General features: G+C 36.6%; 1 protein-coding gene and 1 pseudogene across 5 annotated transcripts in view; one reads left to right on the plus strand and one right to left on the minus strand.

The window, feature by feature from the left end:
• Window positions 1-21,507, plus strand: part of GSK3B (glycogen synthase kinase 3 beta) — a 283,540-nt gene that overhangs the window by 109,044 nt on the left and 152,989 nt on the right. For all 5 annotated transcript variants that reach the window (XM_077118222.1, XM_077118221.1, XM_077118224.1 and 2 more), the window contains one exon: window positions 18,514-18,597. In XM_077118222.1, coding sequence (XP_076974337.1) covers window positions 18,514-18,597 — 84 coding nt within the window. The remainder of the gene's footprint in view (window positions 1-18,513; window positions 18,598-21,507) is intronic.
• On the minus strand, window positions 6,338-7,573 carry LOC143648348 (eIF5-mimic protein 2 pseudogene; annotated as a pseudogene).

Genomic DNA, 21,507 nt, shown 5'->3' on the forward strand with positions numbered 1-21,507 from the left:
TGTTAATGGACTGAATTCCCCAATCAAAAGACATAGACTGGCAGAATGGATTAAAAAACAGGATCCTTCTATATGCTGTCTACAGGAAACACATCTTAGACCCAAAGATAAACATAGGTTGAAAGTGAAAGGTTGGGAAAAGATATTTCATGCAAATAACAACCAGAAAATAGCAGGAGTGGCTATACTAATATCCAACAAGTTAGACTTCAAATGTAAAACAGTTAAAAGAGACAAAGAAGGACCCTATATACTAATAAAAGGAACAATTAAACAAGAAGACATAACAATCATAAATATTTGCGCACCGAACCAGAATGCCCCAAAATACGTGAGGAATACACTGCAAACACTGAAAAGGGAAATAGACACAAATACCATAATAGTTGGAGACTTCAATTCCCCACTCTCATCAATGGACAGAACATCTAGACAGAGGATCAATAAAGAAATAGAGAATCTGAATATTACTATAAAGGAGCTAGACTAAACAGACATTTATAGGACATTAAATCCCACAACAGCAGGATACACCTTTTTCTCAAGTGCTCATGGATCATATGAGCTCAAAGATAGACCATATGCTGGGTCACAAAGCAAGTCTCAACAAATTTAAAAAGATTGAAACCATACACAACACTTTCTGGGATCATGAAGGAATGAAGTTGGAAAGCAATAACAGGAGGAGTGCCAGAAAATTCACAAATACGTGGAGGCTCAACAACATACTCTTAAACAACGAGTACGTCAAGGAAGAAACTGCAAGAGAATTTAGTAAATATCTCGAGGAGAATGAAAACAAAAACACAACATATCAAAACCTATGGGACGCAGCAAAGGCAGTGCTAAGAGGGAAATTTATTGCTCTAAATGCCTATACCAGAAAAGAAGAAAAGACAAAAATTCAGGAATTAACTGTCCGCTTGGAAGAACTGGAGAAAGAACAGCAAACTAATCCCAAAACAAGCAAAAGGAAAGAAATAACAAAGATCAGAGCAGAAATAAATGAAATTGAAAACATGAAAACAATAGAGAAAATCAATAAGACCAGAAGTTGGTTCTATGAGAAAATCAATAAGATTGATGGGCCCTTAGCAAGATTGACAAAAAGAAGAAGAGAGAGGATGCAAATAAATAAGATCAGAAATGGAAGAGGAGACATAACTACTGACCTCACAGAAATAAAGGAGGTAATAACAGGATACTCTGAACAATTTTACGCTAATAAATACAACAATTTAGATGAAATGGACGGGTTCCTGGAAAGACATGAACAACCAACTTTGACTCAAGAAGAAATAGATGACCTCAACAAACCAATCACAAGTAAAGAAATTGAATCAGTCATTCAAAAGCTTCCTAAAAAGAAAAGCCCAGGACCAGACGGCTTCACATGTGAATTCTACCAAACATTCCAGAAAGAATTAGTACCAACTCTCCTCAAACTCTTCAAAAAAATTGAAGTGGAGGGAAAGCTACCTAATTCATTCTATGAAGCCAACATCACCCTCATACCAAAACCAGGCAAAGATATTACAAAAATAGAAAACTACAGACCAATCTCTCTAATTAATACAGATGCAAAAATGCTCAACAAAATTCTAGCAGATCATATCCAACAACACATTAAAAGAATTATACATCATGACCAAGTAGGATTCATCCCAGGTATGCAAGGATGGTTCAACATAAGAAAATCAATTAATGTAATACACCATATCAACAAATCAAAGCAGAAAAATCACATGATCATCTCAATTGATGCAGAGAAGGCATTTGACAAGATTCAACATCCTTTCCTGTTGAAAACACTTCAAAAGATAGGAATACAAGGGAACTTCCTTAAAATGATAGAGGGAATATATGAAAAACCCACAGCTAATATCATCCTCAATGGGGAAAAATTGAAAACTTTCCCCCTAAGATCAGGAACAAGACAAGGATGTCCACTATCACCACTATTATTCAACATTGTGTTGGAGGTTCTAGCCAGAGCAATTAGACAAGAAAAAGAAATACAAGGCATCAAAATTGGAAAGGAAGAAGTAAAACTATCACTGTTTGCAGACGATATGATCCTATACGTTGAACACCCGGAAAAATCCACAACAAAACTACTAGAGCTAATAAATGAGTACAGCAAAGTAGCAGGTTAAAAGATCAACATTCAAAAATCTGTAGCATTTCTATACAGTAGCAACGAACAAGCGGAGGGGAAAATCAAGAACCGAATCCCATTTACAATTGCAACTAAAAGAATAAAATACCTAGGAATAAATTTAACTAAAGAGACAAAAAACCTATATGAAGAAAACTACAAAAAACTGCTAAAAGAAATCACAGAAGACCTAAGTAGATTGAAGGGCATACCGTGTTCATGGATTGGAAGACTAAATATAGTTAAGATGTCAATGCTACCTAAATTGATTTACTTACAGATTCAATGCAATACCAATCAAAATCCCAACAACTTATTTTTCAGAAATAGAAAAACCAATAAGCAAACTTATCTGGAAGGGCAGGGTGCCCTGAATTGCTAAAAACATCTTGAGGAAAAAAAACGAAGCTGGAGGTCTCGCGCTGCCTGACTTTAAGGCATATTATGAAGCCACAGTGGTCAAAACAGCATGGTATTGGCATAAAGATAGATATATCGACCAATGGAATCGAATAGAGTGCTCAGATATAGACCCTCTCATCTATGGACATTTGATCTTTGATAAGGCAGTCAAGCCAACTCACCTGGGACAGAACAGTCTGTTCAATAAATGGTGCCTAGAGAACTGGATATCCATATGCAAAAGAATGAAAGAAGACCCATATCTCACACCCTACACAAAAGTTAGCTCAAAATGGATCAAAGATCTAAACATTAGGTTTAAGACCATAAAACAGTTAGAGGAAAATGTAGGGAGATATCTTATGAATCTTATAATTGGAGGCAGTTTTATGGACCTAAACCTAAAGCAAGAGCACTGAAGAAGGAAATAAATATTTGTGAATATTCTGGCACTCCTCCTGTTATTCCTTTGCAACTTCGTTCCTTCATGATCCCAGAAAGTGTTGTGTATGATTTCAGTCTTTTTAAATTTGTTGAGACTTGCTTTGTGACCCAGCATATGGTCTCTCTTTGAGAATGATCCATGAGCACTTGAGAAAAAGGTGTTTCCTGCTGTTGTGGAATGTAATGTCTTATAAATGTCTGTTAAGTTTAGCTCATTTATAGTAATATTCAAAATCTCTATTTCTTTATTTATCCTCTGTCTAGATGTTCTGTCCATTGATGAGAGTGGTGAATTGAAGTCTCCAACTATTATGGTATATGTGTCTATTTCCCTTTTCAGTGTTTGCAGTGTATTCCTCACGTATTTTCGGGCATTCTGGTTCGGTGCATAAATATTTATGATTGTTATGACTTCTTGTTTAATTGTTCCTTTTATTAGTAGATAGTGTCCTTCTTTGTCTCTTTTAACTGTTTTACATTTGAAGTCTAATTTGTTGGATATTAGTATAGCTACTCCTGCTCTTTTCTGGTTGTTATTTGCATGTAATATCTTTTCCCTGCCTTTCACTTTCAACCTATGTTTAACTTCGGGTCTAGGATGTGTTTCCTGTAGACAGCATATAGAAGGATCCTGTTTTTTAATCCATTCTGCCAGTCTATGCCTTTTGATTGGGAAATTCAGTCCATTAACATTTAGTGTTATTACTGTTTGGATAATATTTTCCTCTACCATTTTGCCTTTTGTATTATATATATCATATCTGACTTTCCTTCTTTCTTCACTCTTCTCCATACGTCTCTCTTCTGTCTTTTCGTATCTGACTCTAGTCCTCCCTTTAATATTTCTTGCAGAACTGGTCTCTTGGTCACAAATTCTCTCAGTGACTTTTTGTCTGAAAATATTTTAATGTCTCCCTCATTTTTGAAGGACAATTTTGCTGGACATAGAAGTCTTGGTTGGCAGTTTTTCTCTTTTAGTAATTTAAATATATCATCCCACTGTCTTCTCGCTTCCATGGTTTATGCTGAGAAATCTACACATAGGCTTATTGGGTTTCCCTTGTATGTGATGGATTGTTTTTCTCTTGCTGCTTTCAATATCCTCTCTTTCTCTTTGACCTCTGACATTCTAATTAGTAAGTGTCTTGGAGAACGCCTTTTTGGGTCTATTCTCTTTGGGGTGCGCTGCACTTCTTGGATCTGTAATTTTAGGTCTTTCATAAGAGTTGGGAAATATTCAGTGATAATTTCTTCCATTAGTCTTTCTCCTCCTTTCCCCTTCTCTTCTTCTTCTGGGACACCCACAACACATATATTTGTGCGGTTCATATTGTCCTTGAGTTCCCTGATCCCCTGTTCAAAGTTTTCCATTCTTTTCCCTATAGTTTCTGTATCTGTTTGGAATTCAGATGTTCCATCCTCCAGTTCACTAATTCTAGCTTCTTTCTCTTTAAATCTGTCATTGTAGGTATCCATTGTTTTTTCCATCTTTTTTACTTTGTCCTTCACTCCCATAAGTTCTGTGATTTGTTTTTTCAGTTTTTCGATTTCTTCTTTTTGTTCAGCCCATGTCTTCTTCATGTCCTCCCTTAATTTATTGATTTGGTTTTTGAAGAGGTTTTCCATTTCTGTTCGTATATTCAGCATTAGTTGTCTCAGCTCCTGTATCTCATTTGAACTATTGGTTTGTTCCTTTGACTGGGCCTTATGTTCAGTTTTCCGAGCATGATCCATTATCTTCTGCTGGCGTCTGGGCATTTAATCAGAAATTCCTGGGTGTGGGACCCAGCAAGTTGAAAGATTTTTCTGTGAAATCTTTGGGCTCTATTTTCCTTATCCTGCCCAGTAGGTGCGGCTCATGGTGCTCGTCTGTCTCTGGGTCCCACCGGTAAAAGATGCTGTGGCTCCTTTGACTTTGGAAAACTCTCGCTGTGGGGGAGGGTCACCAGCCGAAGCAGCTTGGGGGAGTGCCAATCCGAATCTCCCAACCGGCCTGGGAATCCGTGCGTGGGGAGGGTCGCCGGCCTCCTCAACTTGGGAAGCGCCTGTCCAAATTTCCCATCCGGCCCGGGCCGCCAAGCGTGGTGGGGGGGCGCCGGCCTCCGCGGCTTGGGGGAGCGCCTGCCCAAATTTCCCAGTCGGCCCGGGGCACGAAGCGTGGCGGGGGGGCGCCGACCGTCGCGGCTTGGGGGAGTGCCTATCCACTGTTCCCAGCCGGACCGTGAAGCCACGTGTTTGGTATGGACCCCAGTCGCCGGTCTCCGCGACTTGGGGGATCCCCGATCCAATTCTCCCAGCTTGTCCCGGGGGCCACGCGTGGGGGGGTGGGTGTGCCAGCCACTGCAGCTTGATGGGATTGCCTGTCCAATTCTCCTAGCTAGCCCGGGAAGGACGAAGGGAGGAACTCTGGCCGCCTGCTGCCCCGGCCCGGGGAAGCGCGCGCCCCTCGGTGATCTCACCGCAGCGGGTTCTCCCAGCCAGTCAGTCGTTCCAGAATGGGGTACGCTGTCTTCTTGGTCTCTGTCGTGGCTCCGGGAGCTGTTCTGTATCGTTTCTACTTCCCTAGTAGCTGTTCTGGAGAAGTAACTAAGACCCGCGCGTCTTACTAAGCCGCCCTCTTCTCCGGAAGCCTGACATCCACTCTTAATGTCGATGTTTATAACTTAAATATTATAACATGAGCAATGCAGGTTATGTCATATGGTAAGAAAACAAGATATTGTTGCTACAAATATAGATGTACTTAAAACAAGAAGGAAGGAAATATTCATACCTTCACAATTTAAGACCTTTCTTCTTTTCAGGTGTGGGTGTTTAAAGTTGTAAATTTCAACCTAAACACTGCTTTAGCTGCAGACTTCTTTTTTTTTTTAAATTTTACAGTTTAATTCGCAAGCAGTTTTTGTAACACAGTGTTTTTAACCAAATCATTTTTTGAAGACTGTTTATATAGAAAACCCAGGGAATAAAGTAAACCACTCACTGTGAAAGGCCTTAAATTACATTTTTATAGTAGAAAATACAGGAGGTAGAAAATAACTGAAAAGACAAATGCAGCATTAGATTCAAATCTGTAGCTCCTGTAGTTTCTTAAAACATGGTTTCATATACTGGACAATAAAAAAGTTAAAAAAGAAACAAGCGAAACATGGTTTAAGAAACTAAATCCACCATTTTCAGTAACCATAGAAGCAGTTACAATAAGATTTGCCATGAAAGCCCCTATATCATGCTTGATATAGGGAGGTAGGAAGATGTAATGATCAGGATACATGAGATGTGACATTTTATCTACAACTCTTATTTGCTTTACTGAGGATGTAGTTTCAAAATTCAGTCACCTTCTTCAGCTTCAGACTCAGATTACTCTTCAGCATTTTTGAGCCACTCAACAAACTTTTCCAGTTGCTCAAGGAAGACATTTTTCCCCTTTGCAACATACACATCTTTATACCATTTCAAAATGGGTTCTTTACTCATGACTTCAGCTTTAAAGAAAGTGACACTATTTTCTGGAATGATTTCATGAAATGAATGTTGTCATAACAATACTCCTGATTCTTCAGTAATAGAGCTCAGATTGACCTTGAGTACTAAAGGCAGCAAATAGCGGGCTGTATTGCTTCAAGCGCTTGGTGGCTTGCTCTGTTACAAGTTCCTCTCTTTTGTTCCATTCCTCAGAGCTCATTACACTTGACCAGAGTAAACCAATGACAACTGATTCTGGGATATTTATCTTTCTTTTCATCTCCTCCTTGACATATAAAATGATATCCTTAAATGGATTACCATAAGACTTCTGTTCTTGAAGTTCTTTACGAGGTCCTATGGTTTGTTGATTCTGAACTCTTTCAAGTCTGCCTCAGTAAAATTCTTTGTGAAGTGTTTAATGCTTACTTATTGGCAGGAAAAAGTTCTATCAGTCTCTTACCCGTGCTGACTTTCTGAAGACTTGCAGCTACTACATTGGTATCTTTTTCATTTATCCATGATTTAAAGAGCTTTACTGCAAAAGCTGCCGAAACCCCTTTTTTAACCAAATTCTCATTATAAAGGCTATTAAGAATGGATGCAATAAGTGTTCCATTAGCCAGAAGAACACCAGTCAACCTCGCCAGTGTGTTCCTTTCAGACTGAAAAACTCTTTAAGAATAGCAGCAGCTTTTTAATGTCATCTTCAAAATCTTTCTCTAGGTATTTGTAGCACCTGATTAACTTGATAGAAACCTGAGCAAATGCTTGCATGGTCTCTCGGTTTTCTTGTGTTATGAGCACACAAACATCTGTATCCATCATGTCATCTGCCAGTGTACCACCTGGGCTAGCATTCCACGGGCTACCGGAATGTAAAAGAGTTTTTCTGCATTTCGGTGATAATTAAGTTTTGTTCCAGAAGCATCAAGAAACTTTGCTACTGCTTCCAGATCAGTACCAGTTTCAGTTAAGCCTTGAATAATACTGTCCTGAAACTGAATAGAGGCAAACCTCTCTTTTTCATCTCTTTTCCTAGCTTTAAAACTGGCCTGATAGCATTGGCTTTTGCTGCTTTTGATTATTCATAAAAGACACCTGAATTTAAGATGAAGCGGAAAGAGCCAGATATTTGGCTGTCCTCGTTTGCTGCTAGCACAGAATGCACTATACCAGAAACAGAATGGCTTTTAAAAGGGGGAATTAATTAAGTTGCAAGTTCACAATTCTAAGGCCATGAAAATGTCTAAATTAAAGCAAGTCGTTAAAAATGTCCAAATTAAGGCAGCATAAAAAGTTACTTTCACTCACAAAAGGCTCATGGAGTTCAGGGTTTCTCTCTCAACTGGAAAGGTATATGACAAACATGGTGACCTCTCTCCAGGCTTCTTGTTTCATTAAGCTCCCCTAGGAGTGTTTTCTTCCTTCATCTCCAAAGGTGTCTGACTGCATGGGCTCGTATGGTTCTCCTGGCTCTGAAGCTTTTTCCAAAATGTTTCCTCTTTTAAAGGATTACAGTAAACTAATCAAGACTTTCTTGGAATGGGTAAAGTCACATCTCCCTCTAATCAAAGGTTGATACCCAAAATTGGGTGTGTCACATCTCCATGGGGATAGCCTTATCACGTTTCCAACGTACAATGCTGAATCGGGATTAAAAGAAATGACTACCTCCACAAAATGGATTGGTAAAAACATGGCTTTTCTAGGGTATATAATCCTTTCAAACTGGCACGCAGTCTTTTCTTTTCCCATTTTTATTGCCATTGCTGGTGCTCTTTGTTTCTCCTGTGTAATCAGATTACCCCTGGTGTCATTTTCACTCAGCCCAAGGGACTTGCTTTAATACTTCTAGTAAGACAGGTTTGTTACTTTCAAATTTTCTGTCTGTTTATCTGGGAATGTCTTCATTTTTGATGAATAGTTTTGCTAGATATAGCATTCTTGGTTGGCAATTTGCTTGTTTATTTATTCATGCTACTTTATGTTTTTTACTGCCTTCTGGCCTTCTTTCTGATGATTAGTTAACTGTTAATCATATTGTTTTTCCTTTGTATTTGATGAGCCATTTTTCTGTTGCTGCCTGCATGATATTTTTCCTCTTCTGTGGCTCTGTGTAGCCTTTAACAGCTTGAAGTGCCTCCGTGTAGATGTCTTTGTGTTTGTCCCGTTGAGCATCACTTTGAGTTTCATGGTTCAGGAGATTAGTATTTTGTTTTGTTTTTAAATTTGAGATGTTTTCAGCTGTTATTTCCAAAAATCTTTTCTCCTTTCTCTCTTTCTAGTCAGCCTTCATATATATGTTGGCAGATGTGGTGTTATTCCACAGGTCTTTGAGGTTCTGTTCATTTTTCTGTAGTCTTTTTCTTTATATAATTCGATAGTTTCTGTTCCTGTTTTTCCAAGTTTGCCATTTTTTTTAATGCCGTCTCATATCTTCTCTTGAGCCCATAGTAATTTTTCTTCATTTCTGTTATTGAACTTTTCAACTCTGCTGCTTTCGTAGTTTAGGCATTAATATTTCTTTATCGAAATTCCCTGTCACTTTGTAATTATATGTATTTTTAACTTTTTAAAAGTACAGTTGCCTTTGACATATTTATAATAGTTGCTTTGTATTCTTTGTTTGCTAACCCAAGAGTCATGTCCACTCAGAGTCTGTTTCTGTTGGCTACTTTTTTTTCTTTTATCCTCAGTTTAGGTCACACATTCCTGTTTGCATGTCTAAGAATTTTTTTTTTAATTGGACGTTTAGGTAATGTAGCAACTATAGATTCTGATGTGTTTGTAAAATAAACCTTCTGACAATTATTGTTGGACATTTTTTGTGTGTTCGCATCCTGGATTTAATCTCCATAATCTTTCTTCCCCAAAGTGTACAGCCCCTTAATTCTGTTAATTTTTTTCATTCTAATTTTCATTTTTAGTTTGACTTCGAAGGGATTGATCTTTTACATAGCTTAGTGGTCAGCAAATGATTAGTCAGAGGGTTGTGCTCATTTTCCAGTAATTTGCATGTAGGTCGGGAGGGTACCTTCAAAACACAAGCATTTTCAAATCTGCCTCAGCTTCTACTTTCTCCTAGGTTATGTGTGGAGAGTCCTCCATGCCTCTTTCATTTCATTTCATTCCCTATTAGATTTCTGAATATTTTAACTATCTGTCATGTTCCCTAGCTGATACTACAGCATGAAGTTAGCAGAAGAACCACAGGGTTTTCCCAACCCTTTTTTGTTTCTTACAAAATTTGCTGTTTTTGCTGCCAGTGCCACCAGACAGGGGCTCTTGGCTCTTTGTTGCAAATTTTGGTAGCACCTTCTAGTAGCAAAACTCTTGTTTTCACAGTCAGCTTTACCCTGGTAAAGCTACTTTATTGACTGAGCCAGGAGAGGTGAGGTGAATGGTACCATACCTGAACAGTTAGGACTATATCCCATTGTCCTCCAATATCTAGCAGCTTTTTTTGAATAAATGCTTCTCCACTTGGGGTTTGGCTTTGACCAATTTCCCTTGTACACTATTGTGTAATTTTATAGGTGTTTTTTTGGAGTTATGGATTTGCCAGTCTCTTGCTCTGCTATAACCAGAAATCTCTCCTCCTTTTTTTAAAATTTTTTTTTATTGTGAAATATAACATATACCAAAAAAAAAGCAATAATTTTCCAACTACATTTTAACAGGTAGTTACAGAATGGATTTTAAAATTTAGTATGGGTTACAGAACAGATTTTAGAACTTAGTATGGGTTATAATGCCACGATTTTTTGTTTTTTTCCTCTAGCTGCTCCAAGACACTGGAGATCAATAGAAATATCAATATAAAGCTTCAGCAGTCACATTCATTTGTTAAATCCTGTCTTCTCTGTTATACTCCCCCTTCTCTTTAAATAGCATATGCACATAAAAGCAATAATTCAAAGTACATCACAATTAATTATAGAACAGATTTCAGAGTTTGATATAGGTTACAATTCTATAACTTTAGGTAAAATTTCTAGCTGCTCTAAGGTACTTAAGGCTAAAAGGAATATCAGTATAATGATTCAGAACTCATATTCATTTGTTAAACCCGACCTTATCTGTATAATTCCACCATCACCTTTGATTTTTCTCCCACTATCTAGACTATGGCCATTATGACTTTTTCATGTTGGAAAGGATTGTTGATAATATGAGATAGGGGATGTAATGAGTTGATGTTCTGGAAGTCCTCTGAATTTCAGGACTTCTCTGGTCCAGGGACCCATCTGGAGGTTGTAGGTGTTGGAGAGTTACCCTAGTGCATGAAATGAACCTTTGTAGAATCTTTTATAATGCCTTAGATATTCTTTCGGATTGGCAGGAATGGTTTTCCTTGGGATTTGGCAAGTTATGATAGGTAGCAATGTCTAACTGAAGCATGTGTAAGGGTGACCTCTCAGCTCTATTAGAACTCTCTCAGACATGGATACCTTATTTCTTATACTTATTTTCCTCCTTTTTGTGAGAATGGCATTGTTGATCCCACAGTGTCAGGGCCACACTCATCCCTGAGGGTCATCTCCCATGCCACCAGGGAGACTTTCATCCCTGGATGTCATGTCCCATGTAGGGGGGAGGGTAATAGTTTCACTTGCAGAGTTGGACTTAAAGAGAGTAAGGCCACATCTGAACAACAGAAGTCCTCCAGAGGGGTGACTCTTAGGCATATCTATAGGTAGTCTAAACTTCTCTGCTACATACATAAGCTTTGTAAGACTAAACCTCAGCATGAGATCTTGGATTACTTTGAATGTTAATGGGCTAAACTCACCAATTGAAGGTACAGACTGGCAGAATTGATTAAAAAACACAATCCATCTGTATGCTGTCTACAAGAGACACATCTCAAACTCAGGGACACAGATTGAAAGTGAAAGGATTGAAAAAGATATTCTGTGCAAGCTGTATTTGTATGTAAAGCAAATATCTTTATTTGAAATTAAAAAAAAGGTAAGAGCTTGGCCTATTGATATGGGTGTCGTTAATGCTTGGCACAGTATCTGGGGTTTCCCTGGTGGTAAAGTTTAATAGTTCTATATTTTTTCTCCCATCCCTCAAGGGGCTTTGCCAGAACTTTTTGATTATCTGCTTAATATACTCTGGAATGTATCCAGACATTATATTATACTATACCGGATTAAAGACTCTCATCCTTATTCTGGGTTCCCTGGGTTTGGATTGTTTAAATGATCTATGCAGACAGATGGAGTTAGATTATGTGCTACAGAAAATCTCGGTTCCGGGCATAAGAAAACTTTCTTTATTTGGTCTCAAAGAGTAGGTAAAGTTCTAAAATACATACAATGTCTTCCTTACCCCTGTACTCTGAATTACCTTAATCCCAACCCAACTGGGTTCATTCTTATCTCTAAATACCAGGTTATACTTATATGAAATAGCCCCGTGAAATCCAGAAATAACAACTACCACTCCGACTTAAATGTGACTGCTATAAGATGTTGCAATTTAGGCCCCAGTTTTCTTATAAATATTTTTTAAATGAGATCATGAAATATTTGATCTTTTGTTTCTGGCTTATTTTGTCTCACCAAAATGTCCCACAGGTCCATTCTCGTGTTTGCCTGCTTCACAGCTTCGTTCCTTTTTGTAGCAGCACCATGTTTGATTATTATGTTTACACCATTGTTCACCAATCTATTTCTGAATCAGTGCATCCTTCAGCCACCTCTATTTACTGGGCCTCATGTATAATGTCTGAAACAAACAGCCCATCAGCACTCTCAATTTTAGATAATTTCATTGTTCTCAATAGAAAAGTAGCCATTAAAACATCCGTATGAAATAGAAAATCCAACCTCCCCCTCAACTCTTGTTCTTCCCCCCATTATGTACCCCTGTTATTGTTGTGGTACTGTTGAAGTTTTCCCGTTAAACATAGCCCCATACCCCAAATTTATACAGTCTTCATACAAGATTCATACCTTTGCAATAGTTTATGTAAGAACTTATATAAGTATTTGTAGTGTTAATTGGTGGGACACATGACTCTATGCAACCCCTTTCAATCATGTTCACCTTCAACATGATAATACTACTTATAGACCCACTAGTGAACCGTCTTCACTTCTGTGTGTTCCCTTACAGTTAAGTTCAACCTCATTAGCAAACTGTTCACCCATCTCAAGTTTCTGTATATCTGTAGGTTCCCTCTATTCTGTATTATAAGCCTCTGATTTTATAAGTCTCTGATTTTATATTACCATGGTCATAAAATTGGAATCATACAGTATCTATCCTTTTGTGTCGGGCTTATTTCACTCAGCATTATGGCCTCAAGTCTCATACATTTTGTCATGTGGTTCAAGACATCATTTCATCTAACTGCTGCATAATATTCCATCATGTTTTGATGGTTATGGCTATCAAATTTGTCAGTTATGGCCACTTGAATTGCTTCCATCTTTTAATGATTGTGAATAGTGCTGCTATGACCATCGGTGTGCAAATCTCTGTTTGTGTCACTGCTTTCAGCTCTTCTGGGTAAAAACTGGATAGTAGTATTGCAGCGTCATAGGGCAACTGAATGTTTAGTTTTCTGAGGAACCACTAGACTGTCTTCCATAGTGGCTGTGCATTATACCTTCCCACCAGCAGTGCATAAGTGTCCTAATTTCTCCACATCCTCTCCAGCATTTGTAATTTTGCATTTAATAGTAGCCATTCTTATAGGTGTGAGGTGGTATCTCATTGTAGTCTTGATCTGCATTTCCCTTATAGCTAATGAAAATGAGCATCTCTTCATGTGCTTTTCAGCCATCTCTATTTGCTCTTCAGAAAAGTGTCTATTCATATCTTTAGCTCACTTTATAATTGGGTTGCTTGTTCTTTTGTTGTTGAGTTGTATGATTGTTTATGTATATAGGATATCAAACATTTGTCCAATATGGTTTCCAGATACTTTCTCCCATTGACTTGGCTGTCTCTTCACTTTTTTGAGAAAGTCTTTTGAGGCACAAAAGCATTTGATTTTGAGGAGTTCTCATTTTTTTCTTTTGTTGCTTCTGCTTTGGGTGTAAAGTTTAGGAAGCTACCTCCTATAACTAAGTCTTGAAGATGTTTCCCTACCTTTTCTTCTAGGAGGTTTATGGTATTGGTTATTATGTTTAGGTGTTTGATCCAATTTGAGTTAATTTTTATATAGGGTGTAAGGCAAGGGTCCTCTTTCATTCTTCTGGCTATTGCTATCCAGTTCTCCCATGTCCATTTATTGAAAAGACTATTTTGTCCCATATCAGTGGATTTGGGGGCCTTGTCGAAGAACATTTTATCATATATTTGGTGGTCTATTTCTGTGCTCTCAGTTTGATTCCATTGGTCAAAGCTTCTGTATTTGTGCCAGTACCATGCTGTTTTGACTACTATGGCTTTATAATAGATTTTAAAGTCAGGGAGTGTAAATCCTCCCACCTCGTTCTTCTTTTTTACGATTTGGGGTCTCTTTCCTTTCCAGATAAATTTGGTAACTAGCTTTTGCAAGTCTTCAAAGTAGGTTGATAGAATTTTGACTGGTACTGTGTTGAATCTGTAGATCAATTTGGGTAGAATTGACGTCTTAACTACATTTAACCTTTGTATCTATGAGCAGGGAATGTCTTTCCACCTATTTAGGTCTTCTTTGATTTTTTTTTAACAATGTTATGCAGTTCTCTGTGTACAAACCCTTTACATACCTAGTTAAATTCATTCCTAGATACTTGATTCTTTTCCTTGTTATTTTGAATGGAAATTTTTCCTTAATGAACTCCTTAGTTAGGTCATTGCTTGTGTATAGAAACATTGGTGATTTTTGCACATTAATTTTGTAACCTGTCTCCTTGCTGAATTTGTTTATTAACTGAAGTAACTTTGTTGTAGATTTCTCAGGATTTTCCAAGTATAGTGTTATGTCATCTACAAATAATGAAAATTTTATTTCTTCCTTTCCAGTTTGGATGCATTTTGTTTCTTTTTCCTGCCTGATTGCTCTCACTAGAATATCAAGAACAACGTTGAATAATAGTGGTAACAGACTGCATCTTTGTCTTGTTCCTGATCTTGGGGTTAAAGCTTTCAGCTCTCATCATTGAGTATGATGCTGGCTGTGAGTTTTCATATATGCCTTTTATCATGTTGAGGAATTTATCTTTGATTCCTACCTTTTAATGTGTTTTTAGCAGAAAAGGATGTTGAATTTTGTCAATGCTTTTTCAGCATCAGTTGAGATGTTCATATGATTTTTCCCTTTCTATTTGTCAATGTGCTGTATTCTATTAATTGATTTTCTTCTGTTGAACCATCTTTGCATTCCTGGCATAAACCCCATGTGATTGTGGTGTATAATTCTTTCAATGCGCTGTTGGTTAGGTTTGCTAATATTTTCTTGAGAATTTTGTGTGTCTGTGTTTATCAGGAAGATGGGACTATAGTTTTCCTTTCTTGTAGCATCTATACCTGGTTTTGGTATTAAAATGATGTTAGCTTCATAAAATGAGTTAGGAAGTGTTCCTTTTCCCTCAGTTTTTTGAAAAATTTTGAGCCAGATTGGTGTCAGTTCTTTTTGGAATGCTTGATAAAATCCCTTTGTGAAGACATCTGGCCGTGGGCTTTTCTTTGTAGGAAAATTTTTTATTTTTTGAATCTCTTTATTTCCTATTGTTTAGTTGAGATCTTCTGTTTCTTTTTGAGTCAGTGTAGCTTGCCTGTGTGTTTCCTGGAATTTGTCTAAGTTGTCTAGTTTGTTGGCATATAGTTGTTCATAGTATCCTCTTATGATTTTTTAAAAAATTTCTTCCGGTTCTGTGGTAATGTTCCCCTCACCCCATTTCTGATTTCATTTATTTGCATCCTCTCTTTTTTTGTTTGTCAGCCTTGCTAGTGACCATTTGCTGTTACTGATTTTCTTATAGATTTTGTTTTTCTTTTGTTTTCTCATTTATTTAACTCTGCTTTAATCTTTGTTATTTTTCTTCATCTACTTGCTTTGGGGTTAGTTTGCTATTCTTTCTCAAGTTCCTTCAGGTGAATATTTAAGTCCTCAAATTTTGCTCTTTCTTCTTCTTCTTCTTCTTTTTTTTTTTTTGTTTGGTATGGGCAGGCACCGGGAATTGAACCCGGGTCTCCAGCATGGCAGGCAAGAAATTCTTTTTTTTTTTTTTTTTTTTGACATTGGCGTTTAGGGCAATGAATTTCCTTCTCAGTACAACCTTTGCTGTATCCCATAAATTTTGGTATGTTGTATTCTTGTTTTCATTAGTCTCCAGATAGCTACTGTTTCCCTAGCAATTTCTTCTTTGACCCACTGGTTGTTTAAGAGGGTTAATCTCCGTATATTTGTGAAAGTTCTTGTTCTTTGGTGGTTATTGATTTCCAGCTTCACTCCATTGTGATCAGAGAAAGTGCTTTGAATAATTTCAGTGTTTTAAATTTATAAAGACCTGTTTTGTGCCCCAGCATATGATCTATCCTGGAGAAGGTTCCATGAGCACTAGAGAAGAACGTATATCCTAGTATTTTGGGCTTTAATGACCTATGTATGTCTGTTAGGTCTAATTCATTTATGAAATTGTTTAAGTTCTCCATTTCATCCTCTGTCTCATTGTTATGTCCCTAGAGAATTGTGGTATATTGAAGTTTTCTCCTATTATTGTTGAAATGTCTGTCGCTTCCTTCAGTTTTTCCAATGCCTGTCTCGTGTACTTTGGAGCCCCTTGATTGGGAGTACAGACATTTTATGATTGTTATTTCTTCTCGGTTAATAATCGCTTTTACTAATACATAGTATCCTTTGTCTCTTATGATGTCTTCACATTTAAAGTCTATGTTGTCTGAAAGAACATAGTTACTCCTGCTTTCTTTTGGTTACAGCTTACATGGAACATTTTTTTCCATCCCTTTACTTTCAATCAATTCATATCCTTATGTCTAAGATGAGTCTCTTGTAAGTAGCATATAGATGGATTCTATTTCTTAATCCATTCTGCATATCAGTATCCTTTAATTGGTGGGCTTAGTTGTTAGCATTCAAAGTTATTACTATGAAGGCATTTCTTGAATCCACAATCTTATCCTTTGAATTTCATTTGTCAGATCTGTATGTTCTTTTCCCTCTTTCTCTTTTTATCCTTTAGGTTACCCTTACTGGTACTCTTCAGTTTCGTGCCCTCCTCCATTTGTAAATTGAGAAAGTAAAGCGTTCTTTTAAAGAAATAGAATATTAACAGAAGAGTAAGAGAAGATGAATTATTAGTGCCACATACTTATTTGCTTCACTTAGCATTCTTTCTGATCACAGCTAAATTGTGCATAATCTACCATAGCTTCTGTTATCTGAGAATTTAATAATTCTCAATTAACCTCAGTTTACAAGTCTAGAAGAATAAACAGCTCATTTTATCCTGTTTAGCTAAGTTAAAAGTAATCAATCATGATATCTGTATATTATGAGAGATATGAATCTTGGGCTTATTAGCAGTTCTCCCACAAAGCCAGTTAACTAGATGTGAATTGGCAAATATAGAAATAATTTGTAACAAAAATGGGTACAGTTTTGGGATTGGTAAAAGTTTTCTGTGTTATTTCTACAGTGGTCAGAATTTGAGTCTGATAACAGTCATTATCTTTGTTAAAGCAGTTGTAAAGTACTCTGACTTTCATTCAGTTTATTGCTTCATTTAAGCATTTTATCACAGGTAGTAGAATGAAAGACTGTTGTCTTATAAAATAATTTAAAATGTCACTATAAGCCTAGCTCTGAAGGTCATTCATTGTTAAGGTACAAAAGGAGTGCCCCTAAGTTTCCTGTTTTCTGAGATGAAATGCTACAACAACTGTAGAGCCTGTTGGATGTTTCTAAAGGATGAGGAACATTTACTTATTTCTACTGCTACCTTCTAAAAATGGGAGCTCACCCTCAAGGGCAGTTCTGCTTATCAGTCTCCTTGGCCCAAGACATTCCCCCTATCCCTCACCCCTGTTTTTTGCTCTTTTCTAACTGTAATACTACTTTCTTTCCAGACTCCCAGGTATATACTATGTGTTTTCTAGCCCTTTTAATATTTTTTTTTAACTGAAATTAGTATTTTCTGACCACAAACCTAGTACTTTGGTATTTTTTTTTCTGTTATGTAACTTGGCCTTTATAACTGGATTTCTGAGGGCTCAGTATCTTGTTGGAATATGTTATCTTTTAAAATATATGCTCTGTTCATATTTACTACTGTGGAATTTATGATGTTAGGAAGTCATCATACTATTTGGCATTAATAAATGTGAATTCGAAAAACCCAAAGGGAAAGTTGTTTGTGTCTTTTCTACAGATCTGTCAAGTTTCTAGTATGCCAGATTTTAACTGTTTCCCAGACTTGGCAATAGCAACTGAGTTCTTTTTTATGAGGCTAATTCTCAGCCTTTTCACTGTATCTAAGAAAAAATAGAATTTGCCAGAGATACTTTTTTTTCTTTTATTGTCCTCAAATATTAAGCATCCTGGGGTTATTCATTTGATTGGTGAGAAGTTTGATTATTATTATAGTTCCAGAAGACTGCACTAATAATATCTCATTTCAATATTTTTTAGATATTGCAGTCCAGTGCTTTTCAAGTTTTCCGAGGTAGACTACCAATTTAAAAATTTTCTAATTTATCAGACTGATACTTTGTAAACTACAATACAAATGAATTACTAGAAAACTGAAGAAAGTAAATAGAAATATAGGCCTCAGTGTTTTGTAAGAAAATAAAAATATAGGCCCCAGTGTTTATTACCAGATTCGCAGATCCTGAATTTACTTTGTCAGATTGCTGTAAAAGTTTTCTGAATACTTTCCATTTCAGTATCCTATTACAGAGCAGTAACAAAAATAGTTTGTAGACTAGTAAATACTTTGCCGACCATACTTTTTAGTAGCATAGGTGTATCCTGTTCTTTGTAGTATTTAATGTTATTTCAGAAGCATTTAGTTAATATGATGAATAGCAGTTATCCCTTTAAAAAATACTTTCATGTGTTTCCTTTTCAGAACCGAGAACTCCAGATCATGAGAAAGCTAGATCACTGTAACATAGTCCGATTGCGTTATTTCTTCTACTCAAGTGGTGAGAAGGTAGGTCTGACAGAAAGTGTGTGTAATACAGAAGGTATTATGATAGATTTGTAAATCTTCTAGAAGTACTTTTCCTACCCAGTTTGAGACAGTTTTGCTAGTTGAATAGAATTTCAGAGGTTTGGAGCCTAGGGTATAGCCATTGAATGTCATTAGTTATACTAAGAAAATGTTAACGAGAAAATATAGGGAATAAGTTTTAGGAATTTTTTTTTTTAAGACTCAAATTTGTATACTTTGATTAAGACTTCCATGTTCCTTATGTGATTGTGCAGCCCCTGATGGTTTGTTTTCTTTGGAGGGAGGAAATCATGTCATTTTGTTAAATTGAAGTTGATTAGAGGAAATGGGTGTGTGTGTGGGGGGGTGTCTTGGATGCGACCACAATGAGGATTAAGGTGAGAAGCAAGGTTAATTTCTCCTTGGCCAGAGAAAGAGTTGGGAAAGGTGTAGTATTACAGAGCTTATTATAACTGGTCACTATTTCATATCACATTTAATTCTGTGAAAGCAAAGAATAGTTAAGAAAGACTTCGTGTTGTGAATTCCCTCCCCTTTGTCTTTCTCTTTAGAAGGTGTGATAACTAATGCCATTTTATTCACTGGAGATGGGAGCATAGAAAATCAGTGTTTTCCTGTTCTATTTTAGTCATTTTCTTTCTGTCCATTCACTGATTCTTCTTTCCAGACTCAGTCATTCTTTATATTTTTCCTTTACTCATTTGGGATGAGAAGGCAAGGCAAGGTAACATACCATTTGATTTTTGGAGGGCTAAGTAAGTATAACTTTATATATGTTCACTTGATAATTTGGGCTGCAGATTTCAACCATAAAATAATCTAATGTTTCTGAAACCATAATGCATCCTGATTTGTAGCCCACCTTTTTTATTCCTTTTACATAACAGCTTGTTTCCCATATTTGTAGCGTTTAGTTATTTTCCATTAAATTTTATTTAAATTTTGTTTCCTTAGCAATTCCTTTGTTCGTTGCAGAACCTGTTGTATGGTGTAGAGTATATATGTATTAACCCAGGACTGGGATAGATATACCTACAGATACGTTATTGTAATGTGGGTACTTCAGTGAAACCTTTTTTCTTTTTTTTTTTTTTCAATTTAAGTGATGCCTCCCTGTGGCATTAGGGCCTGTAAGATCTTGTAAGTGTTTGACTCCTTCATTTCTAACGCCCTTTACTTACTTCATTTTTTTGTTCGTTTTCTTTTTTTAACCCTAACAAACCGAATAACAATGTCTTGGCATGTCTTTACATTTTCCTTTCGCTTTCCAAATAAAATTATGGAACATCCATTATGTGCACAGCACTATTAAAATAGAATTTTGCTTTAAAAATGTTTTCACATGAGGAAGAACAAAGGAATGTCATTACTGCAGAGTGTTGAAAATAGGTGGTAATTAATATTTAAAAATTTTAACTTATGCGTGAGACTAAAGCAAAAAATGTTTATTTGGTACAAAATTTATATTTTGACGAGTGCAGTTCCTAATATAACTTATGTGACAGCTTAATTGAGCACTGTAAGTAAATGGAACCTTGAGTAGGGCATAAGATTTTGTAGGTTTGTCCAGAGTGATGTCCCAATAAATCCCAGAGTGATTTGAACAGTGAGTAAAAAAGTATTTGCAAAGTCTCCTTGGGGGAATGGCGAAAAAGAGGGAAAATTCAACTTCCCCAAGTGGAGAATTCTTGATATTCTCACAAGCAGTGGGGACAACCAAAGCAATAGGCTGAGTCCCCAATCTTGGAGTTTGTTCATATGAAACTTTACCCCACAAAGGATAGGTCAAGCCTACTTAAAATTAGGCCTAAGAGTCACCCACAAGAGAACCTCTTCTGTTGCTCAGGTGTGGCCTCTCTCTCTCAGCCAACACAACAAGCAAACTCACCGCCCTCCCTCTGTCTACATGAACATGACTCTCGGGTATAGACCTTCCTGGCAACATAGGACAGAAATCCTAGAATGAACTGGGACTCAACATCAAGGGATTGAGAAAGCCTTCTTGAGCAAAAGGGGGAAGAGCAAAATGAGACAAAAGAAAAGTGTCAATGGCTGAGAGATTCCGAACAGATGAGAGGTTATCCTGAAGGTTATTCTTACGTATTAAATAGAAATCACCTTGTTAGTCAAGATGCAATGGAGAGGCTGGAGGGAACTGCCTGAAAATGTAGAGGTGTGTTCCAGTAGCCATGCTTCTTGAAGATGATTGTATAATGATATAGCTTTCACAGTGTTACTGTGTGATTGTGAAAACCTTGTGTCTGATGCTCCTTTTATCTACCTTATCAACAGACGAGTAAAACACTTCATAAAAATAAATAATAATGGGGGAACAAGTGTTAAAATAAATTTAGTAGGTTGAAATGCTAGTGATCAATGAAAGGAAGGGTTAAAGGTTATGGTGTGAATGATTTTTTTTTCTGTTGTCTTTTTATTTCTTTTTCTGAATTGATGCAAATGTTCTAAGAAATGATCATGATGATGAGTATGCAACTATGTGATGATGTTGTGAATTACTGATTATATATGTAGAATGGAATGATCCTATATTTAAGAATGTTTGAGCTTGTTATATGTTTTAAAAAATTTTTAAATTAATAAAAAACAATTGGAAAAAAAATGGAGTTTTGCATCTTCGTGATCTTTTGTTACTAGATGCTGAACATCATAGCACCCTAGGGATGAAATTAAAGGTCAGAATTATCCATGGATCACTGTATTGTGTATAGATTGATTTTCAAAGTTCTCCTTAAAAGCCCCTGAACATTGACTTTTTAATATTTATTTTTATTTATTTCTACTTAACCTACACTTATATAGCATTCCCTCTATGCCAGACTCTGTTTTATTAACTCATCTAACTTTAGGCCGCAAAGAACAGAATGGGAA

The sequence above is a fragment of the Tamandua tetradactyla genome, chromosome 10 (assembly GCF_023851605.1).
Source record: "Tamandua tetradactyla isolate mTamTet1 chromosome 10, mTamTet1.pri, whole genome shotgun sequence".
Lineage (NCBI taxonomy): Eukaryota > Metazoa > Chordata > Mammalia > Pilosa > Myrmecophagidae > Tamandua > Tamandua tetradactyla.